Below are 20,085 nucleotides of genomic sequence, written 5' to 3' on the forward strand. Positions count from 1 at the left end.
ACTTCCTTGAGCAGTTTGTACACAGATCCTCAGATCTGTCCCAGCAGCCGTCATGAATGCAAATGGAAGGCTCCTGGGCCTGGCCAGGGCTTGGGGGCACTTTGCCAGAGCACATATTTGTGGACCTAGATGAAGCAAGACTTGTCCTCTGTCACCAGGGGCTCTTCCACAGCACCACACAGCTTTCACCCTGTAGTCACTCTAGCCAGGAGGAACTTGGTAAAGTTCCACTTGAGAAGGAAATTTTTTGGCCTGTCCCTCCTTTGAACTGGACCACCTCTACAAGAGACAGGGGTCCTTTCCATTGTCACTGACCTTGCCGTGTATGTCGGTGAGGGGGAAGGGTTCCCCAGGGCTGTGTTGCAGCAGGAAGCAGGCTTTATATAGGGTTTCTTGGGGAGCAGAGCTTTTCAGGGCTATTTTTCGTTTTTTGTCTCTCCCCCACCCCACCTCACCCACCCCTTGGCTCTGATCTCCGGTTTGGGGTCAAGTCAGGGTCAGGGTATTCATTTCCTTGGCACCTTTACCAGCATTGTCAAATTTTACATGAAAGCTGGCTCCTGACATTTTGAGGGCAGAGAATTGTTTATCTAATTATTCTCCATGGAAGACCAAATTTATTGTCTGTCTTTTCGATTATTCTGTTACACTGTAGTAAATTAGTACCCTTTCAGGGATCTAATGCTTCAACCCAGTGGCAGTTAGATTGTGCATATACCTAAGTCTCTTCTAAACACTGAATATTGGACTTTTAATTACAATGAGTATTGTCGAAAGAAACAATCTGAAATAGAACAACAGCTTAACTGTCGTGTGCTAGCTAGTTTTTGTGTCAGCTCAAGTTAATCGGAGTCATTTTGGAAGATGGAACCTTATTTGATAACATTGGCTTTGGCCTGTGAGTAAACCCGTGTTTTCTTGATTGATGATTGATACGGGATGCCCAGTCCACCGTGGGCAGTAGGCACCACTCCAGACGGATGATCTCTGGTGGGATAAGATGGCAGGCAGGCTGAACAAGCCATGAGGAACAAGCCAGTAAGCATGGACCCTCTGCTTCAGCTCTTGCCTCTAGGTTCCTGCCCTGTTTGAGTTTCCGGGATCCATCGGTGATGGACTGTGGTGTGGAAGTATAAACAGTATAAACCCGCCTTCTCTAAACTGCTTTGATGCTACTTTATCGCCACAATTGAAACCCTAAGTACAACACATAGTAACGTTTGTTACAAATGAACTGGCGGTTCAAAGCCAAGTCCTGTAGAATGCTGAAAACTATGAAGTCAGAGCCTGGAATTTGTAGAGATACCTGTGAAAAATATAATTGGGAATATGAAAAACAAAACTACCCAGACATTGTAAAAAGAAGAAGTATTTTCCTAATCCAACAGTAGCAAGAAAGAGAAGAATTTACCTAATCCAATCTAATGTTCAACAAAGAAAGTGATTCAAATGATTGCAGCTGTAATCCATACAAAAAAAAATTGTAATAGTTGTCATTGTTGAGAAGGTTGGGTCATTCATGAATTTACTGTGGCATAGACTGTCCTATCATAGCAGAGGCCACTTTTGTCCTTACTGCTCAGCCCAGTGTTCTGTGACCACCCTAACCATCAGCACATCCTGTTGGTATTTTTTTTTTTTTTAACATCCTTAATTGGGTTCTCTACCTGCCTTCCAACCTTTATTCCAGCCTAAGCTCTTCCAGCCCCACAACACTAGGGAGGAGAGAAAGAAGGGGAGAGGGGGCATAGACCTCTACAGGGGTGTTATTTCTTAGGGCCAGTCATTGTCATCCTTGTCATTAGGGTAGCTCCACCTTCTTGTCAAACAGCAACAGCAACCAGGAACAGCGGAGAGGAGGAGCCGCGGAGGGGAGGAGCCACAGAGGGGAGGGGCAGGAGAGGGGAGGAGCCACAGAGGGGAGGGGCAGGAGGGGAGGAGCCACAGAGGGGAGGGGCAGGGGAAGGGAGGGGCAGCAGCCTGCCTACCTGCCTGCCTTTTTCTACTCCTCCTCCTCCTCCTCCAATTCTTCAAAGAGCCCTTAGCCCTTCTCCAGCTCAGGCATTTATTCCCTCCCCACAGTCCCCAGAATTAAACTATCTGCAGCTGGCAAAAATCCTGCCTCTCCTAGTGCACAAAACAATCGTGGTTAATGGCTGTGGACAAAGTGAAGCAGCCCTGTGTCCCACACCTGGGATTAAAACAGTGACATAACATAACAGGGTTTTTAAAGAAACCAAAATTCTCACTACAGCATCCCGAGAGGTTTTTACCTAATCTAGTCTAATTCCCTTTCACCCTCAACATGGCGTGCCCTGTTCTCTGCCACTGTCTGTATGTGCAAGTACATCTTGACAGTTTCAATGTGACGTTTCCTGTCCCTTATTTTTACTCTTGAACATTTCAAGTCTTCTTCATATTTAATGTAAAAGATCTTCTTTTCCAAAGTTAGGTCACCACTCCTCTCCTCTGGACCACAAGTGGTTCTCAACTTGTGGGTTGCGACCCCTTTTATATCAGATATCCTTCAAATCAAATATTTACATTACAATTCACAACAGTAGCAAAATTAGAGCTGTGAAGTAGCAACAAAATAACTTTATGGTTGGGGGTCACCACAGCAGGAGGAACTGTATTAAAGGGTCAGGGCATTAGGACGGGCGAGAAGCACTGCTCTGAGGTGTGCCTCTGTTTTGCATGGTGGGAAATCTAGGCTGTGCGGGTCCTAGGAAGCTGCACATCTTCCGTCCCCAGCTGTTGCCCTGGTTCCGGTTGCCCACTGTAATCTGCTCTCTGCTGCCTGTCATTCACAAGGCTCCCTTGCTGCGATTGGTGCGTCAGCTACATAAAGCATCCCCTAATTCCTCAGCATCCTTGTGTGTTCTACTTCCTGTGTCTGGGGTGCTCTGTAGTTCAGTGCTGGTTGCCTTTTGCTCCTTTAGGTCTTTGCAGAAAAAAATATGTCACTCCTTAAAGAGTTTCCCTGCTCACCCTCCGTCCTTCCATCCCTTCACCTTACTTTGCAGTTTCGTCTACAGCACTTAGGACACCTACAGTATTGATTAGTTATCGGTCTTTCCCCACCAGAACGGAAGTTCCGTGTGGGCTAAGACTTTCCCTTTTTCATGGAAGTATCCAGGGACCTAGAACAACAAATAATCAATGTTGGTATAAGCCAGTGGTTCGCAGCCTTCCTAACGCTGCGACCCTTTAGTACAGTTCCTCATGTGGGGCTGACCCCCAACCATAAAGTTATTTTCATGGCTACTTTCTACCTGTAATTGTGTTTTCATGAACCATGAAGTAAATCTCTGCGTTTATAGTGGTCTAAGCCAGCCCTGTGAATGGGTCACCTCATTCCCCAAAGGGGTCGAGACCCACAGCTTGAGAACCAGTGGTCTAAGTGAAAAGTGAACCCATTATTAATGTGCCATGGTTGTGTTAGATTGTTACAGAGCAGCAGACTGGACAGAAAATCCAGATCGTGACAGCACTTGACCACAGCACACAGGGCAAGCAGTTCATTCTAGCAAACCATGAGGGATCCACCCCAGGGAAAGTCTTCCTCACGACACCAGATGCTGCAGGTGTCAACCAGTTGTTTTTTGCCAGTCCTGATCTGTCCACACCACACCTCCAGGTAAGTGATGGTCAAAGAAGTCTCTTCCCTTACGCAGGGAGACAAAGATGGATAGACAAGTACATCTGAGAGAGGATGCTCTTTGCCAGCATCCTTGTAACTGTGCCTAATGATGAGCTCTTGATAAAATCTCATAGGCTTAGTAGTTTACCCACGAGCACCTCAACTAGTCTCACTAATGGCCAATTATGTGTTGTCTTTATGTAACAGTCATAATTACATAATTATAATTACTCCCATTGATAGCGTCCATGTATAACTCCCTTTTTTAAAAATAGAATCCACAACTATCTTTTTGTTTTTTTAATCCACAACTATGTTTTTATGCTGTCGCTTTGGGATTTGGGGGCAGCCGGGATCATCTTTCTGACAGGGGGTCTTCTTACAGCCCAGTCTGTTTTGAACTCACAGACCTTTGCCCCTAACCTCCTGCATGCAGGCTGGCATGGCAGGTGCGAATCACTGCGTCCAGCTTTCTTCTGTGTTTTTGCGGTGCCATTCCGTGACAGTGGGGAAGGATTCTGAACTGTCAAAAGACAAATGTCAGGAAAGGTCTTAGAACTTTTAGAATAATTGCACACATTTTACATGAATAACATCAGTGTGTATGAGTGGCTCACATTTCAAAACACTCATGTATTCGTATGTTGAGGTTTTTAAAAAAGGTTTATTTATTTCATACGTATGTATATACCTGAGGACACGTGTATGCACAGCATGTATGCAGGTGCCTGCAGAGGCCAGTAGAAGGTGTGGGTTCCTGAACTAGACTTCCCTTCAGTTGCGAATTCCTGAAGTGGGTGCTGGGAACCGAACCGGCTGCAAGAGCAGCGAGTGCTCCTAACCACGCGTCCCCACCAGTCGGGTTAGGTATGTTGGTTTTAGAAAAGTCTCACTATGTAGCCCTGGCTGGACTGGAATCAACTAAGCAGACCAAGCTGCCCTTGAATTCACGAACATCCACCCAGCCTCCCCAGCCCACCTCACAGGTCTAGGATCAAAGGTGGGCTGTCGTCCAGGCCACTTGTTTTGGTTCTTAATGGAATGGAGATTGCTGTGGAAGAAGTGAAAAGAAACTCATGGTTTTTGGCTTGTATAAGGTTTTGACTGTGTGTAAAAGAAGACTAGCTTAGCTGATATGTCCATATTTATAGGATTCCTAGTTTTAATAATAATCACATCACAGTGAGAAGTAACTCCAAGTCCTTATTCTTTTCATTTGGACAGCAGGAAGCTGTTGTGATTAATGACATTTCTCTTCTTTTAAAAGCTCTTAACAGAAAATTCTCCTGACCAGGGACCAAATAAGGTCTTTGACCTTTGCGTTGTGTGTGGAGACAAAGCATCAGGTATGATTAAAAATAACCGCACACCATTACACAATGTATGACAAAACTATGTGTAAGTTTTCTCAGTTAAAAATTTTAACATGCATAATAGAATTTTTGATAATGATTTTATTGTCTTTTCTAAGTTCTCTAACATTTTTTTACTTAATGGTTAACTATTGAATGCTTACTAAATCACCAGCACAGGATTAAAAATCTTATGTTTTCATTTTTATGCACTCTAACATTTTTAATGCTACATTATAGAATGTAAAACTCTGTATCATTATTAAACCCACCACCGGATATGGTTGTTTGAATTTCTACTTAAATAAATCCTAAAAAAAAAAAAATGTCAGACTCAAAAATCACAATTTTGTTTTATATATTGTTGTTTTAATGAAAAGATGGATTTATTTGGTTTCTGACCTATCGTATGCTTTTAAACATTTCCTCTCTAGGCCGCCATTACGGAGCAATAACTTGTGAGGGCTGCAAAGGGTTTTTTAAAAGAAGCATCCGGAAGAATCTAGTGTACTCGTGCCGGGGGTCCAAAGACTGCATCATTAACAAGCACCACCGGAACCGCTGCCAATACTGCCGGCTGCAGCGGTGCATAGCCTTCGGGATGAAGCAAGACTGTATGTACCTGCTTCAAAGGAGGGATGGTTCCTAACACGGCAGCCAAGGGAAGTGCACACATGTTAGCACGTTTAAGCAGCTCAAGTACACACGGTGTGGCAGTTACTTCCCTGTCACTGTGGTTAAACGCCATGACAGAAAGAACCAGAGGAGAATCAGGTTATCTGGGTTTATGATCCAGAGGGCGGGAGCGCATAGTGAGCTAAGAGAACCTCGAAGCAAGCCGATCACATTTTAACCCCAAAGAGAAGGTGGAGTGAGTATATAAACCCTCATATGTATATATATTATTTAATAAACAAATATTTGTGATTGCCATTATGATAAGCAACATCAGTTGACACTTAGCCCTTGTGACTTTTGTAAGTTGTCTCAGAATTTAAAAAAATATAATGTGCATAAATAGAATTTTTAGTGATTTTGTGCCTTTCCTAAATTTTCGGTAGCACTGTTAGTGTTACATTATAAAGTTTAAAACTCAGCTAAAGCAGCTAGACAGCAGTGTGCTTTGTGACTGATGCCCAAAATGTGGTCTTGGTACAGCAGCCAATACCGGGCTGTCCGTGGGCTAAACAGCAGAAATGTGTCTGCACAGCCTCAATGCAGTTCTGTGCAGCTGGTTCCACTGTTGCCACCTTAACAGAGAAAGGTTGGAAACTCAGCACAGCCACAACTTAAGAGGTGACTGAAATTGAGTTCTGACAGAGGGGAGCCTCCACCCCAAAAGAAAATGTACGTTTAGCAAATGTTTTGCCTCCTCTTTAGAGCTTGCGGGATTCTTGCAGACGTCGCACATTGTGTGGATGAACCGACGTGTAACGCAGATTGATTTTTATAGAAAGGCACCACTTAGGTCTCCTCTATCAGCATAGCCTTCAATTGATTAACGTTCTCCTTCTTCAGCTCTGTGTGTGCAAGGGACATGTCATGTCAGCCTGTCCTTCTTGATAGTGAGGTTTTTTAAGAGGCCAATTTTTCTTCCATTTGAGTGCGGAAATAGAGAGAGGTGGGAATGACAGGTAAATTGACCAGTTTTACTAATAGGGAGTGCGGTGGTTTGAATGTGCTTGGCCCAGGAAGTGGCACTTATTTGAAGATGTGGCCTTCTTGGAGTAGGCGTGTCACTGTGGCTGTGGGCTTTAAGACCCTCGTCCTAGCTGCCTGGAAGCCAGTCTTATTAGCTGCCTTCAGAACAAGAGGTGGGACTCTCAGCTCCTGCCTGGATGCTGCCATGTTCCCACCTTGATGATAATGGACTAAACCTCTGAACCTGTAAGCCAGCCCCAGTTGAATGTTGTCCTTTATAAGAGCTGGCTTGGTCATGGTGTCTGTGCACAGCAGTGAAACCCTAAGACAGAAGTGGTACCAGGGACTAGGGTATTGCTGTGATAGGCTTGGCCATGCCTTTGTTTGAAAGAATGTGGATTTTTAGGACTTTGGATTTGGAAAGAAGTGGAATGTTTTAAGTAGGGCTTAATGGAACATCCTGGTAGAAATATGGAGGACTTTGTTGCTGAGAGCAGTTTGAACTGTGGAAGCCTGGTTCTAGAGGTTTCGGAGAAGAATTTTACTATGTGGCCAAGAGACTGTTCCTGTGATATTTTGGTGAAAAATGTGGCTGCTTTTTGCCCTCTTTTGAAGAGTCTACCTGTGATTAAGGGAAAGAGATTTATATTAATTGTCTTGGCAAAGGAAGTATCAAAAAAGCCCAACAGAAACTTTGTTCTATGGTAAAGTCTCATGAAGAGCATTTTGAACAAGCATAGCAAGCTTAGAAAGGAAAAATATAAAATGTATGGTTGAAGTAATAAAGGGACACCAGGAAATGAAATGGATCTCAGTCCTGTGTTCAAGGAGGTAAAGAGATTAAAAGGGTGGTGATCTCAGGGCAGGATCCCACCCAGCTAAGTTTACTGTTGATGTTTGCAGTTGAACAAGAAATAGATAGGACTTTTAATCTGGAATGAACTACAATCCAGAAATGGAGGGAACACTTGTGATCATGAGGTTGGAAGACACAGGCTTTTGATCTGGATCTTGCGGAACAGTGGCCATGAAAAGCTTAGGCCCAGGCATGATGGTACACACCTTTAACCCCAGGAGACAAAGCCAAGCAGATCTCTGAGTTCAAGGCCATCCTAGGACAGAGCAGGTTCTAGGTGAAGAAAAGCCTAAATCCAGGCATGGTGGAGCACACCTTTAATCCCAGCATTCAGGAGATAGAGCCATTCAGATCTCTGAGTTCAAAGTCAATCTACAGAGCAAGTTTGGGGGCAGCCACGCTTAGACAGCAAAGGAGTTGGAAAACAGAAAGCTGGTGATACTGTAATAGAGCAAAGGGGCCATGTTCCATCCCAAAGAGCTACAGAACTGGGCAGCTTAGGCCATGTGGCACTGGCTTTAGAGGCAAGAATAGAAGGGACTACTAGGACATTTGATTCTGGTCAGCTGGACCTAAGAAATTAGCAGTGATTAAGAAGAGACCAGTATCACTGAGGTAAAATCTTCTGGGAAGTGTTTTCTGAGAGCATTAAGAAGCTGTGTTCCAGAAATAGCCAAGGCTGTATCTTGTGCTGTAGCTGTACTCAGCTATGTGTAAGAGTCACTAGTTTTGAAGGCATGAAGAGGTCATAAAGAGCAGCTGAGGCTGGGCACTGTGAGAGGCCATGGAAGGCCACAGGTGAAGGTGCAGCCTCGGTTGCAGTTGATGGCCCAGGACTGAAGGGGTCATGCAAAGGAGTTGAGGCTTGGCACCATGAAGAGAGCCTGTGAGAGGCTACTGGTGAAACCAGTTGCAGCAGAAGACCACAGTGTATTAGAGATGCCAGTACCATGAGATGTACTACAGAAGTGCTACAGAGAATAGAGCTGGAGAAGTGACGCCAGCCCTTTGGAGGAGCCCAGAAGACCATGTGTGGATCCTAGCTATTGGAGCAAGAAGCTGTAATATTGAAGTTGCCTTGGAGATCCCAAGATGTTTGAGGTACCAGAGCCATGGGCCATCTGCTGAGGAAAACTGCTAATGGAGTGGGACCAGCCCAGGAGGAAGAAGTTTGTTGCAGTCAACAAAGATGAAAAGGGAGCTGGAGGTCTGAAGACCGCTTTGCCATGAGACACGGAGATGCAGAGATTGGAGTCTGCCCAGCTTGGTTCCTGTCTTGCTTTGGGGATTATAGTTAAGTGCTTGGATGAATCTCAGAAGACACTTTCAACTTTGGACTTCTTACACTGTTGAGACTGCTATGAACTGTGGGGACTTCTGAAGTTGGGCTAATGTATTGTGCTTTATGCTATGTTTAGGTATGTCCCCCATAGAGTCGTATGTTTGAACAAACCTATAGGGGCCACAAAGTGGAATGTGGTTGTTTGAATATGCTTGGCCCAGGGAGTGGCACCATTTGGAGGTGTGGCCTTATTAAAGTGGGTGTGGCCTTGTTGGAGTAGGTGTATCACTGTGGATATGGGTTTTAAGACTCTCACCCTGGCTACCTGGAAGCCAGTCTTTTCCTAGCTGCCTTTAGAACAAAAAATAGAATCTCAGCTCCTATAGCCCCACGTCTGCCTGCACCCTGCCATGCTCCCACCTTGATGATACTAGACTGAACCTATGAACCTGTAAGCCAGTCCTGATTAAATGTTGTCCTTTATAAGAGTTGCTTTGGTCATGGTGTCTGTTCACAGCAGTCAACATGCTAACTAATGCAGGGAGCAATGTTGTTTGAACGAGCATGCACAGATTTTGTAAAGATTGGTGGCTGTCTTGGAATGCAGCTGGAAGCAGTGTCTCAGCCATGTTGCTAACAGGAAGCTTAGATTTGCCAATTTCCAGAGTCTGTACTGTAGTGTAATTATCTAACCTGTCTTTGTAGCCGTTCAGTGTGAAAGAAAGCCCATTGAAGTGTCCCGAGAAAAGTCTTCCAACTGTGCAGCTTCTACAGAGAAAATCTACATCCGCAAAGACCTCCGAAGCCCTCTGGCTGCAACGCCAACCTTTGTAACGGACAGCGAGACTGCCAGGTGCCCTACAGCTGACGCTGGGTAATGAATGCTTCATTCGCTGCTCTCCGGATCTACTGAGACTAACACTTGCACCTCATTTCCTGCAGGTCAACTGGACTGTTGGATTCGGGGATGTTTGTGAATATTCATCCATCTGGAATAAAGACAGAACCAGCTCTGCTAATGACACCAGATAAGGTACCTCCTCCACCTCTCCCCCTCCGCCATCCCTGTCCTGCTGGAGTCTGAGCCCTTCGTTCCGTGCTCTACCTACTGCAGAGTAATAATTCCCGTTTCCTTTTTCAAAAGATTTGTTTATGTATTACTTTAGGTATATGAGTGTTCTGGTTGCATGTATGCCTGCATGCCAAAAAAATGGTATCAGATCTCACTAAAGATGGTCGTAAGCTGCCATGTGATTGCTGGGACTTGAACTCGGACCTTTGGAAGAGCTGCCAGTGCTCTTAAGTGCTAAGCCATCTCTCCAGCCCCTAATTCATGTTTCTAAAGCTAAGCTTACTTGATATTAAAGCTTACTATGCTATTAAAGTTTTATCTCTAACATGAAAGCAATGAACATTTAAAACTGTTCTCAGTTTCTTTCATCTTAAAATAAATTTTATCAGAAAATTAACTTATGGTAAATCCAAACCGAACAGAACAATATACCATCTGTAATCCCAGCAACTTGGAAGGCTAAAGGCAGGGCAGTGACTACTAGGGTAGCCAGCCTGGTCTATACCCTGCTTTGAGGGTCATCTGTGCTGTATTGTGAACCCGTCTGGACAAGCAGAAGGATAGCACAGACTTCTTATCTCTATTCTTATTTTCCCTGCTAGATTTATTTGTACCAATATTTAAGATAGCTTCAAGCAAAAAGGAAATCTTGGAGGCTGGAGAGATGGCTCAGAGGTTATAAGCACTAGCTGCTCTTCCAGAGGACCTGAGTACAGTTCTCAGCACCCACATGATGGCTCACAACTGTCTGTAATGGGATCTAATGCCCTCTTCTGGCATGCAGGCATACATGTAGGTAGAATGCTATATATGTACATATGTACATACATACATACATACATACATACATACATACATACATGCATACATCTTTTAAAAAAAGAGGAAACTCTTGGCCTAAGTCAGAACACTCAGGATTATATACAGGCACCATGCTTCCTGACCGTGCTGTGGGTTCTGGGGTCAGAGTAGGAAGAGATTGCGTGTGTTTTCAGATTACACAACCAAGTCATCTAGAGTCTCTTGGGACTGGAGCAGATTTTCATTTGTCATGGGGTCTAAAGGAAAGACACACACACACGCGCGCGCGCTTGTGGGGACCCTCATGTCACAAAGGCACGAGGGCATGCCCTGCTGTGTCCTGCTGTCTGCCTTACGCCCTTGAGACAGGGTCTTGCTGAACCCAGAGTCAGATGTCCCATTGGGTTAGCAGCCAGTGAGTCCAGCAGTCCTTCTTCTTTGTCTCCCCCAAGTGTCACGGTTACAGGAACACACATGACTGCTTGTGTATGTGCTGGGGGCCCAAACTCAAACCTTCATTTACACACCAGCCACTGTTGCCCACTAAGCCATCTCCCCAGATCAAAAAGCTTGCTTTATTTAGATAACATGTGGCAATTTTCTGTAGAAAGAAAATTTCCGTAGTAGAAGAAAACATTTCCTAAAAAGATTTTTTGAATCTATTTGTATTTGCTGTGTGTGCATGTGCATGTGCGTGTGTGTGTGTGTGTGTGTGTTTGTGTGTTCATTACAACACACGTGTAGGTCAGAGGCCAGCTTTCTAGAGTCGGGGCTCCCTTTCCATCACGTGGGGCTTGAGCTTTACACTCAAGTCACCATTGTTTGTGGCAGTGCTTTTACTCTGAGCAGTCTTGCTGGCCCTGGAAAGACATGAGGGTGCTTGTGGTAAGACTTTCTTCTTGCTGCACTGGACTCTGGCTTCACAGCACGCACGGTCCCTCAGTACCAGGGCGTCATTCAGTGGAAGAACATGAGCTGATATTCGAAGTTCTGGTTCAATCCCAGCAGCCAAAGCTGTAATGCCTTGCAAGCACTTTAACCACTGATGCATTGCCCTGGCCCCAAAAGAATTAATGAACTGAAGCTTAAGTATATAAAAAACTTCGAATTGGAAATAGTTCCAAAACTCGTGTATCACTTTGAGAAGTTGCCAAGTGTCAGCTCATTGGTTTTAAGATTGAGAGCTGAAAGGAAATAAAATGAAGAGTGTCCCTGCTCTTCCTGTGCAGTGACTTTAGCTGAAGCCTGGTAGACAGAATGCTTCTGACGGAAGAGGGGCAGCCTGTTCAGTAAGAAGTTTTGAGGGGCTAGAAAGATGGCCCAATGGTGAGAAGCACAGATTGCTCTGGTCAAAATTCATTTCCTAAAGGTTGCATCAAGTGGCTCTGCCCCCAGGGGATCCACTGGTCTCTGCTAGCCCCATAAGCACCTGCGCTCATATGAATATACCCACACACAGGCACATGCAAACACACATTATTTAAGAAAGAAAACAAGGGGGGCTGGGGATTTAGCTCAGTGGTAGAGCGCTTGCCTAGCAAGCGCAAGGCCCTGGGTTCGGTCCCCAGCTCCGAAGAAAAGAAAAAAGAAAAGAAAAGAAAAGAAAGAAAGAAAGAAAGAAAGAAAGACAGAAAGAAAGAAAGAAAGACAGAAAGAAAGACAGAAAGACAGAAAGAAAGACAGAAAGACAGAAAAGAAAGAAAGAAAGAAAGAAAACAAGGGCTGGAAAGATGGCTCAGTGGTTAAGAGCACAGACTGCTCTTCCACTGAGTTCAATTCCCAGCAACCACATGGTGACTCACAACCATCTGTAATGGGATTCGATGCCCTCTTCTGGTGTGTCTGGGACAGCAACAGTCTACTCATATAAATAAAATAAATAAATAAACCTTTAAAAAACAAAAAGAAATAAAACTAAATCTTTGGGCTTGGAGAGCTGAGATAGCTTAGAGGTTATGAGCCTTCACTGCCCTGTGGAAGACCCATGTTCAATTCCCAGCACCCACATGACAGCTCACAACCATCCATGAATCCAGTTCCAGGGATCCAGTGCCCTCTGTTGACCTCTGAGGGTACCAGGCTTCGTGTGATGACATACATGCAGGCAAAACACCTATACACATAAAATTAATTTTCTTAATCTTAAAATTTGGAAACTTTAATAATATTAAGTCAATGCTAAAAAGAATTTGAACTTTGACCTCATATCTTTTTATAGAGACAGTAACTGACTTGGATAGATTAGCTAGGAAGTGGAGTATATAATTTTTGTTTTAAACTTTAATAATTGTTTTTAGGAACTCGTACCTATTTTAAAGCCTATATTTTCCTCAAGAGTCAGTTTGCTGTGTCTGTCTGTCTGTCTGTCTCTCTCTGTCTGTCTCTGTCTCTCCGTCTCTCAGGGCAGGTTCTCACTCTGTAGCCCAGGAGAGTCTGGAAGTTACCATGTAACCCCACACTGGCCTTGACTTTGTAGCAGTCCTCCTGCCTCAGCCTCATGAGTTGCAGCAATCACAGAAACGAGCTGCTGTGTTCATCAGTTTAATTTCCTAAGATGATTTTAGGATTTTGTTATTTCATGATCTTGAATTTGATATTTAAGGTTTTAAAACCTATCAGGACCACCTCGTTAAATCTTGGTGCCTTCTTCTTTTCTTAAAGGCTGAGTCCTGTCAGGGAGACTTGGGCACATTGGCCAGTGTGGTCACGTCATTAGCGAATCTCGGCAAGGCTAAAGACCTTTCTCACTGTGGTGGCGATCTGCCTGTGGTGCAGAGCTTGCGCAATGGAGATACATCCTTTGGTGCATTTCATCAGGATATCCAGACCAATGGTGATGTGTCAAGGTAGGGTCTGTGTGGGTCCCGTCTTTCTAAGTCTCACTTTAACTGATCACAGTGCTTTAGCATTGAAGTCTATCTAGAAGTTTCTGAGAACAGTATTTCTATAAGACTTAAAAACTGTAAGGCACGGCGAGGTTTAACTGACAATCTACCATTAGTACAACATGCCGAACACGCTCCGTTCTGAGTCCCCCAAGCAGTGAGCATCTCTCATCAACTCAGTGCTGATGTCTGGCGTACATACTTTGTGTATGACAAGTGTGTAGACAAGTGTGAGGATCCCTCTCACACCTGAAGAGATTGTGATTACTTGGCAGCACGGTAGTATGTAATACTTCAAAGTACACTTACCGAGTTTAACTTGTTGATTTTGAGACAGTACTGAAGGTCACTACAATCCAGCAGTCTGTCTGTCACCCAAGAAAGCTGTTTTCTGAAGCATCCTTAGTTGTTGTTTCCTTGTTTTGTGTGCATACCTTTCTCAGACAGTGGCACTGGAGGTGGGCTCCAGGGCCTTCTGTACACTACACAAGTATTCTACACTGAGCCATAACCCTTCCCTATTTGCAAGAGTTTTTTGGCTTAAACTTTCCTCCCTGTAGTCCTTGGTACTAAACCCAGAGCCTAGCGCATGCTAGACAGCCTACTGTGCTATTCCCACAGCCCTTAGACTTGAATCTTAACTCCAGAATTGTGTATAAGAATCTCATTTTATTGGTGGAGATTGGCCAAGCTCACAGCGATTGGCCAAGCTCACAGCTTCTGATGTCTCCTTGTAGGGCATTTGACAATCTTGCAAAAGCATTGACTCCCGGAGAAAACCCAGCCTGCCAGAGCCCAGGAGAGAGCATGGAAGGAAGCACACATCTAATCGCTGGAGAGCCAAGCTGCATGGAGAGAGAGGGGCCACTGCTCAGCGATTCGCATGTCGTTTTCAGGGTATCTTTAACTTCTTTTTGTCATGTGACTGTTTGATTTTGATCTTCCTTTCAACAATCAAAATTGGCCTGTTACACTTTTAAAGTCAGACATTTGCAAATTCTTGGTGGAATTTCAGAATGAAGCTAAAACATACATGCCCTGCTGTAGAAGACAGTGGGTCAGCTTGCTGTCGGTCATTAGATTTTAGACACAGTAGTAGCTTTTTCTTTCTTTAAGCATGGGCAGTCACTGAGAACTGAACGCACCACTTTATTCAATGCCTGCCTATTACTTTTTTAGTGTCAGTTGGTGTCTAAGACCCAGATATTTTACTCTTAGGTTAGAAAGGATAAGCGCAGCATTCCCTTCCTTTAGCTACCCTCAGCAATATCCTGTGAGGATGCATGTCATTGGATGCATTTTAGCCTCAGGTTTGTATCTGATGGTACTTTTTAAAACCATTTTGGAAAAGGAGCCTTTGGAATTCCTTTTGCTCTCCTAAGTACATTTTTGTAATGGCTCTGGGAATGAAACCCAACATACCTTTGTGCATGGCCCCACACATGCTAGGCTACCTCTGCCACTGCTCAGCTCAGCCTCTGTGCACTGCCCTTGGTGGCAGCAATGCAGGGAGACTGTTAGACTTATGACGCCTAGAATAGCTTTCCAACATTCAATTTGTTATTCAAATTAACGTACACTACTCAAGCCAGGGTGTGCTCCCCACTGAGACCTCATTAACACCATAATGGGCCCCCTGCTTGGATCTTTGCTCTGCCAGTTGTGAATACCATTAGAAAGGGTGAGCAGGGGGATGTAGATTACTCTTGGCAAACATAGCTAGAACACAGGACAGTGATTTACGATAGATTGCAAACTTCCCTCCATCTCTTAGGACAAGCATTTATGGCTATCAAATGATAAAGTGTCTGTACTGCCAATAACTGTTTCACCGCTAAAAGTAATGGACAGAAAATAAATGTGTCACAGACCAAAACACCACATAAGATTGGTATTTCAAAATTCAGCTCGGTTGAGAGAGCCACAGAGAAAGTTTACTGCGGCTTAATCACTGCAACATGATCCACCATTCTCATATAAAACATTACTAAAGACAGCTTAAAATAATTCACGCATTTTATCTGCGCCTCACAAGGAAGGTTTTTATGAGCGATGTAAAGAAAGATAGTGAGAATAATTAATGCTGTACTTAAAAGTTTTTGTTGGAGCTCCAGACAAGGGCCTATCAGGGCCAAAGGCTTTTCCCATTGATCATTCCTATTCTAAGTAAAATACATTATTCTGTGTTCTCAGTTTCATTTCCTGTTCTGGACTTAGATTGGAGGAAGGACAAGAGAGGTGTAGACAGGCCTAGTACAAGCAAGGACAAGCGGGTACTCTAGACAGCAGCTGTCGACCTGCTTAGACAGGTTCCCATATTCTTAACCGTATGAAATAAATGTGTCAGACAGAGAATTAAACGAATGCCAACTTCGGCTTTCCTTTCTAAAGTCGGTGGGTTCTCTCTCTCAACTCTTGCTTCCAGTCTTGGGAAGAGGTCTCTTTTCAGTGATTCCAAGACCACAGTCTGTCCTTCCACTGGTGTTCTCGGCCTGAGTCCCAAAGGCAGACATCCTCATTCAGACCATGAACTTCTTCTCTCTTAATCCCTGAGCAAAGCAGGCTTTGTTCCTCTGCTGCTCTGGTTATCTGGTATAATTTGCATATTTTCATATCTGTTCTTTCAGCTGAGCCATGCTGAAGGTTTGGGGTTTGTTATTGTTGGTTTTCTTTTTTTTAAGATTTATTTATTTTATATATACGAGTACACTGTAGCTGTCTTCAGACACACCAGAAGAGGGCATCAGATCCCATTACAGATGACTGTGAGCCACCATGTGGTTGCTGGGAATTGAACTCAGGACCCCTGGAAGAGCAGTTGGTACTTAACCACTTTGCCATCCAGACCAAGCTGAAGTTTTTATTCTCAGTTTGCAGTTGAACTAAGCTTTGTATATTTTAGTCTGATTCAAAGCAGCCTAAATGTAGAAAGGAGAAAGTATCTGATACAGGAAGTGGAGGAGGTAAAGAATCTAGGATGGTAACAATAATTAATACTTTTAACGACTTAGAGTTGTAATTTCAAAAATCTCTTTCACATCATTCTTACAAGAGTAATTAAAGTATATAGGACTTCCATCCTTTAAAGTGAACGTATGGGACAAGAGTGAGACGGTTTCTAAAACTGTTGTGGACACTGCCCTTGTAACCTCTCTTTCACTCCCTAGTTGTGACTGTCCTTCACTCTGTAACTGGCTATCTCATGTTCCTTGTGTCTTCTCCATCTTGTCCTGGATTCTGAAACCAGCATAATCTTTGTTAACAATCAACCTACTATGTCACTTGACAATTTAAACTGTGACAAGACCCAGTTGTGAAAATCAAACAATCGCTATATTCCATAGCTCCCATTGTTCAGGCTCTGTCTTGTGACCTGTCAGTGCCCTTCCCACTTGGAGTCAAGTCCCCATCACTTCCTGCACGGGTCATCCCTAACCCTGCCCGCAGTTCTCACTGTTCAGACTCGAGTCCTGAGACAGTGTCTCCTCGTGTTCACAGCAGTCCCATCGGTGTGCTGCATGGCTATTCCAGAGTCACGAAACCTTGAAGGAGAATTGACCTCTCTTAACAAGTCACGTTTTTGAAAGTTTTATCCTGACAGTTAGAATGTGACCTAGAAGCTGAACTAGGAAGGTTATTGTCAAGAGAAGCAGGCAGGCAAACTGCTGGTTTTTATTTCTTTAAAGGTAGTTTGTTTAAGATGATTTGGGAAAAGGTTTGGAGGGGCTTTTTTGTTTGTTTGAGGGCGTTCTTTCTTTTGTGGATTTCTGTTCTTTGGTTTTTGAGGCAGAGTCTTGCTATGCAGCCCAGTCTGATTGTGGAGTGCAGTCCTCTGAGGTGCCGCTGTGACAGACAGGTATTCTGCATTGTTGGCGTGTAGCGTCCCTCCTTTACAGGGCTGGCTGTCTCGGCCAGTCCCCTAGCTTTTTGCTCTTCACACTCACCTCAGGCAATTTTGATATGGTATAGCTCCCGAAGTTCTTGCGCTCATTCTTGTGCAAGCATTGAATATTTGCCTGCTTCTTTAAGAACTGTTTCATGGGGCTGGGGAAGACGGCTCAGTTAATAAGTCCTTAGTGCACTGAATGAGGAGTCAAGTTCAGATCAACAGCATCAACATAAAATGTCAAGTGCTGTGTGGATGCTGGAAGCCCTGGCTCTGAGCAGGGATGCAGGAGGTTCCCTGAAGCTCACTGGCCAGCTCCTCTTGTGGATCAGTGACCTGCAGATTCACTGAGAGACCCTGTCCCCAAAAGAAGGTGAGGGGCCAGCAGGGAGATAACTCGGTGGTTTGACCCCTGAGATGCACAATGGAAAGAATTGACTTCTGAAAGTTGTCCTCTGACCTCCACATATATGCCAAGGTACACCTCCATACCTATATGCACATATTGTGTGCACAATAAATAAAAGGAAAAAAGTAGTGAGCAGTAGAAGACACTCAATATGAGCCCTTTGTCTCTGTGCAGATGTCTGCACACATACGTGAACATACATATGCATCTCTTTCACACACACACACACACACACACACACACACACACACACACACACACACACACACACATGTTTTCGGAATCATTTGATGCTGTTCCAGTAAGCATTTACAACTTTTCCATCACGGGGCTACAGGTACTGTTAGATGGTAGAGTGCGTTCTTAGCATGCCGGAGGCCCTGCGTTCAGTCCTCAAAAGACAGCGTATTTTTCCTTTTCTTTTTTTTTTATTTTTTATTGTTTCCCAGAGCTGGGGACCGAACATGCTAACATGCTTCCTATTCTGATCATGGTTTCTCCTGCCCCATCTCCTCCAGATCTCCCCACCCCCACCACCCAACTCCCCCTCCCCCTTCTCTCCTTCTCTCTCTCCCTCTCCCTCGAACAAGAAAAAGAAACAAACCAAAAGTAAAAAGAAAACTACAAGAAATACACACACCCGTAAAAACACAAAATTTGAAACTGTAATATAAAAGCAAAAGGAGACCTTACAGGAGATCCCTGTAAGAATTAGGTAAATCTTTGTGCCTAATTTTGAACAAAGAAAAATTGTCCTTTACTTAATTTTTTAATCGAAAATAAATTGCTCTCTCATACAATACATCCAGACCACAGTTTCCCTCCCTCTGCTCCTCGTATCCTCCCCCCTCTACCCCCCAGCTCCCCTCCCTATCCCCATTTTCCTTCAGAAAGGAGCAGGCCTGCAAGAGACAGCAACCTAATATGACAAAGCAAGATACAGTGAGACAAGGCAAAAGCTTTCACATCGAGTGTGGACAGAGCAACCCAATAAGAAGAAAAGAGTTCCAAGAGCAGGCAGACGAGTCAGAGACACACCCATTCCCACTGGTAGGAGTCCCACAGACGCCCAGAAGACAGCCATAACCGATAGCAGAGGACCTGGTGGGGCCCATGCAGGCTCTGTGCTTCCCACCCAGTCTCTGTGAGCCCTGCTTAGTTGGTTCAGTGAGCCCCGTTCTTCCTGTGTCCTCCATCCCCTCTGACTCCTACAACCTCTCCCTCTTTCTGGGAGGTTCTCTCAGCTCTAGTGGGAGGGACCTGATGGAGACCTCCAGTTTTGTCTGTCTGTGTCTCCGTCTGCCCCCATCTGCTGCCCCTCTGATGACCACTGGAAAAGGCACTAATCATATTGGTCTTTCTGGGTCTCAGTCACCTCACCTCAAGATAATTTTTTTTCTAGTTACATCCGTTTGCCTACAAATTTCATGACACTTTTTTTTTTAATCAGTGAGTAATACTCCACTGTGTAAATATACCACATTTTCTTTATCCATTCTTTGGTTGTTGGACATCTGGGTTGTTTTCAGTTTCTGACTATTATGAATAAAGGTGCTGTGAACATAATGAACAAGTGTCTTTGTGGTATGATGGAATATCCTTTGGGTGTATGACAAGTGTGGTATAGTTAGGCCTTGAGGTAGATTGATTCCCAATTATATGAGGAGCCGCCATGTTGATTTCCACTGGGACTGTTCAAGTTCGCACTTCCACCAGCAGTACAAGAGTGTTCCCCTTGCTCCACATTTTGCTAACATGAGCTGTCACTTGTATTATTAATCTTAGCCATTCTGACAAGGATAAGATGGAAACTCAAAGTAATTTTGATTTTCATTTCCCTGATAGCTAAGAATATTGAACATTTCTTTGTTTCTAAGCCACTGAAGATTCCTCTATTGAGACTTCTGCTTAGATCTAGATCCCATTTTTAAATTGGATTCTTTGGTTTTTTTGATGTCTAGTTTCTTGAGTTCTTTAAGACCTCTTTTGATGTGGAATTGGTGAACATCCTTTCCCATTCTGTAGGCTACCATTTTGTCCTATTGATGGTGTCTGTCCTTGCCTTACTGAAGCCTTTTATGAGGTCCCATTTATTAATTGTTGATCTTAGTGCCTGTGTTATCTGTGTTCTGTTCAGAAAGTCGTCTCTGGTGTCAGCGTATTCAAGGATATTCCCACGTTTCTCTTCTGTCATGCTCAGTGTGTCTGGCTTTATGTTGAGGTCTTTGACCCACTAGGACTTGAGTTTTGTACATGTG

The 20,085-nt window shown here is 44.1% G+C and overlaps 1 protein-coding gene across 8 annotated transcripts in view; it reads left to right on the forward strand.

The window, feature by feature from the left end:
• Window positions 1–20,085, forward strand: part of Nr2c1 (nuclear receptor subfamily 2, group C, member 1) — a 51,576-nt gene that overhangs the window by 11,494 nt on the left and 19,997 nt on the right. For all 8 annotated transcript variants that reach the window (XR_015623796.1, XR_015623795.1, XR_015623794.1 and 5 more), the window contains 7 exon segments: window positions 3,446–3,640; window positions 4,911–4,989; window positions 5,430–5,609; window positions 9,480–9,627; window positions 9,717–9,807; window positions 13,309–13,493; window positions 14,270–14,429. Coding sequence is in view for 4 of the 8 variants with exons in the window: in NM_145780.2 (NP_665723.1) it covers window positions 3,446–3,640; window positions 4,911–4,989; window positions 5,430–5,609; window positions 9,480–9,627; window positions 9,717–9,807; window positions 13,309–13,493; window positions 14,270–14,429 (1,038 nt within the window). In the remaining 4 variants the exon portion in view is untranslated.

The sequence above is a fragment of the Rattus norvegicus genome, chromosome 7, assembly GCF_021556685.1.
Source record: "Rattus norvegicus strain SHRSP/BbbUtx chromosome 7, alternate assembly SHRSP_T2T, whole genome shotgun sequence".
NCBI classification, from domain to species: domain Eukaryota; kingdom Metazoa; phylum Chordata; class Mammalia; order Rodentia; family Muridae; genus Rattus; species Rattus norvegicus.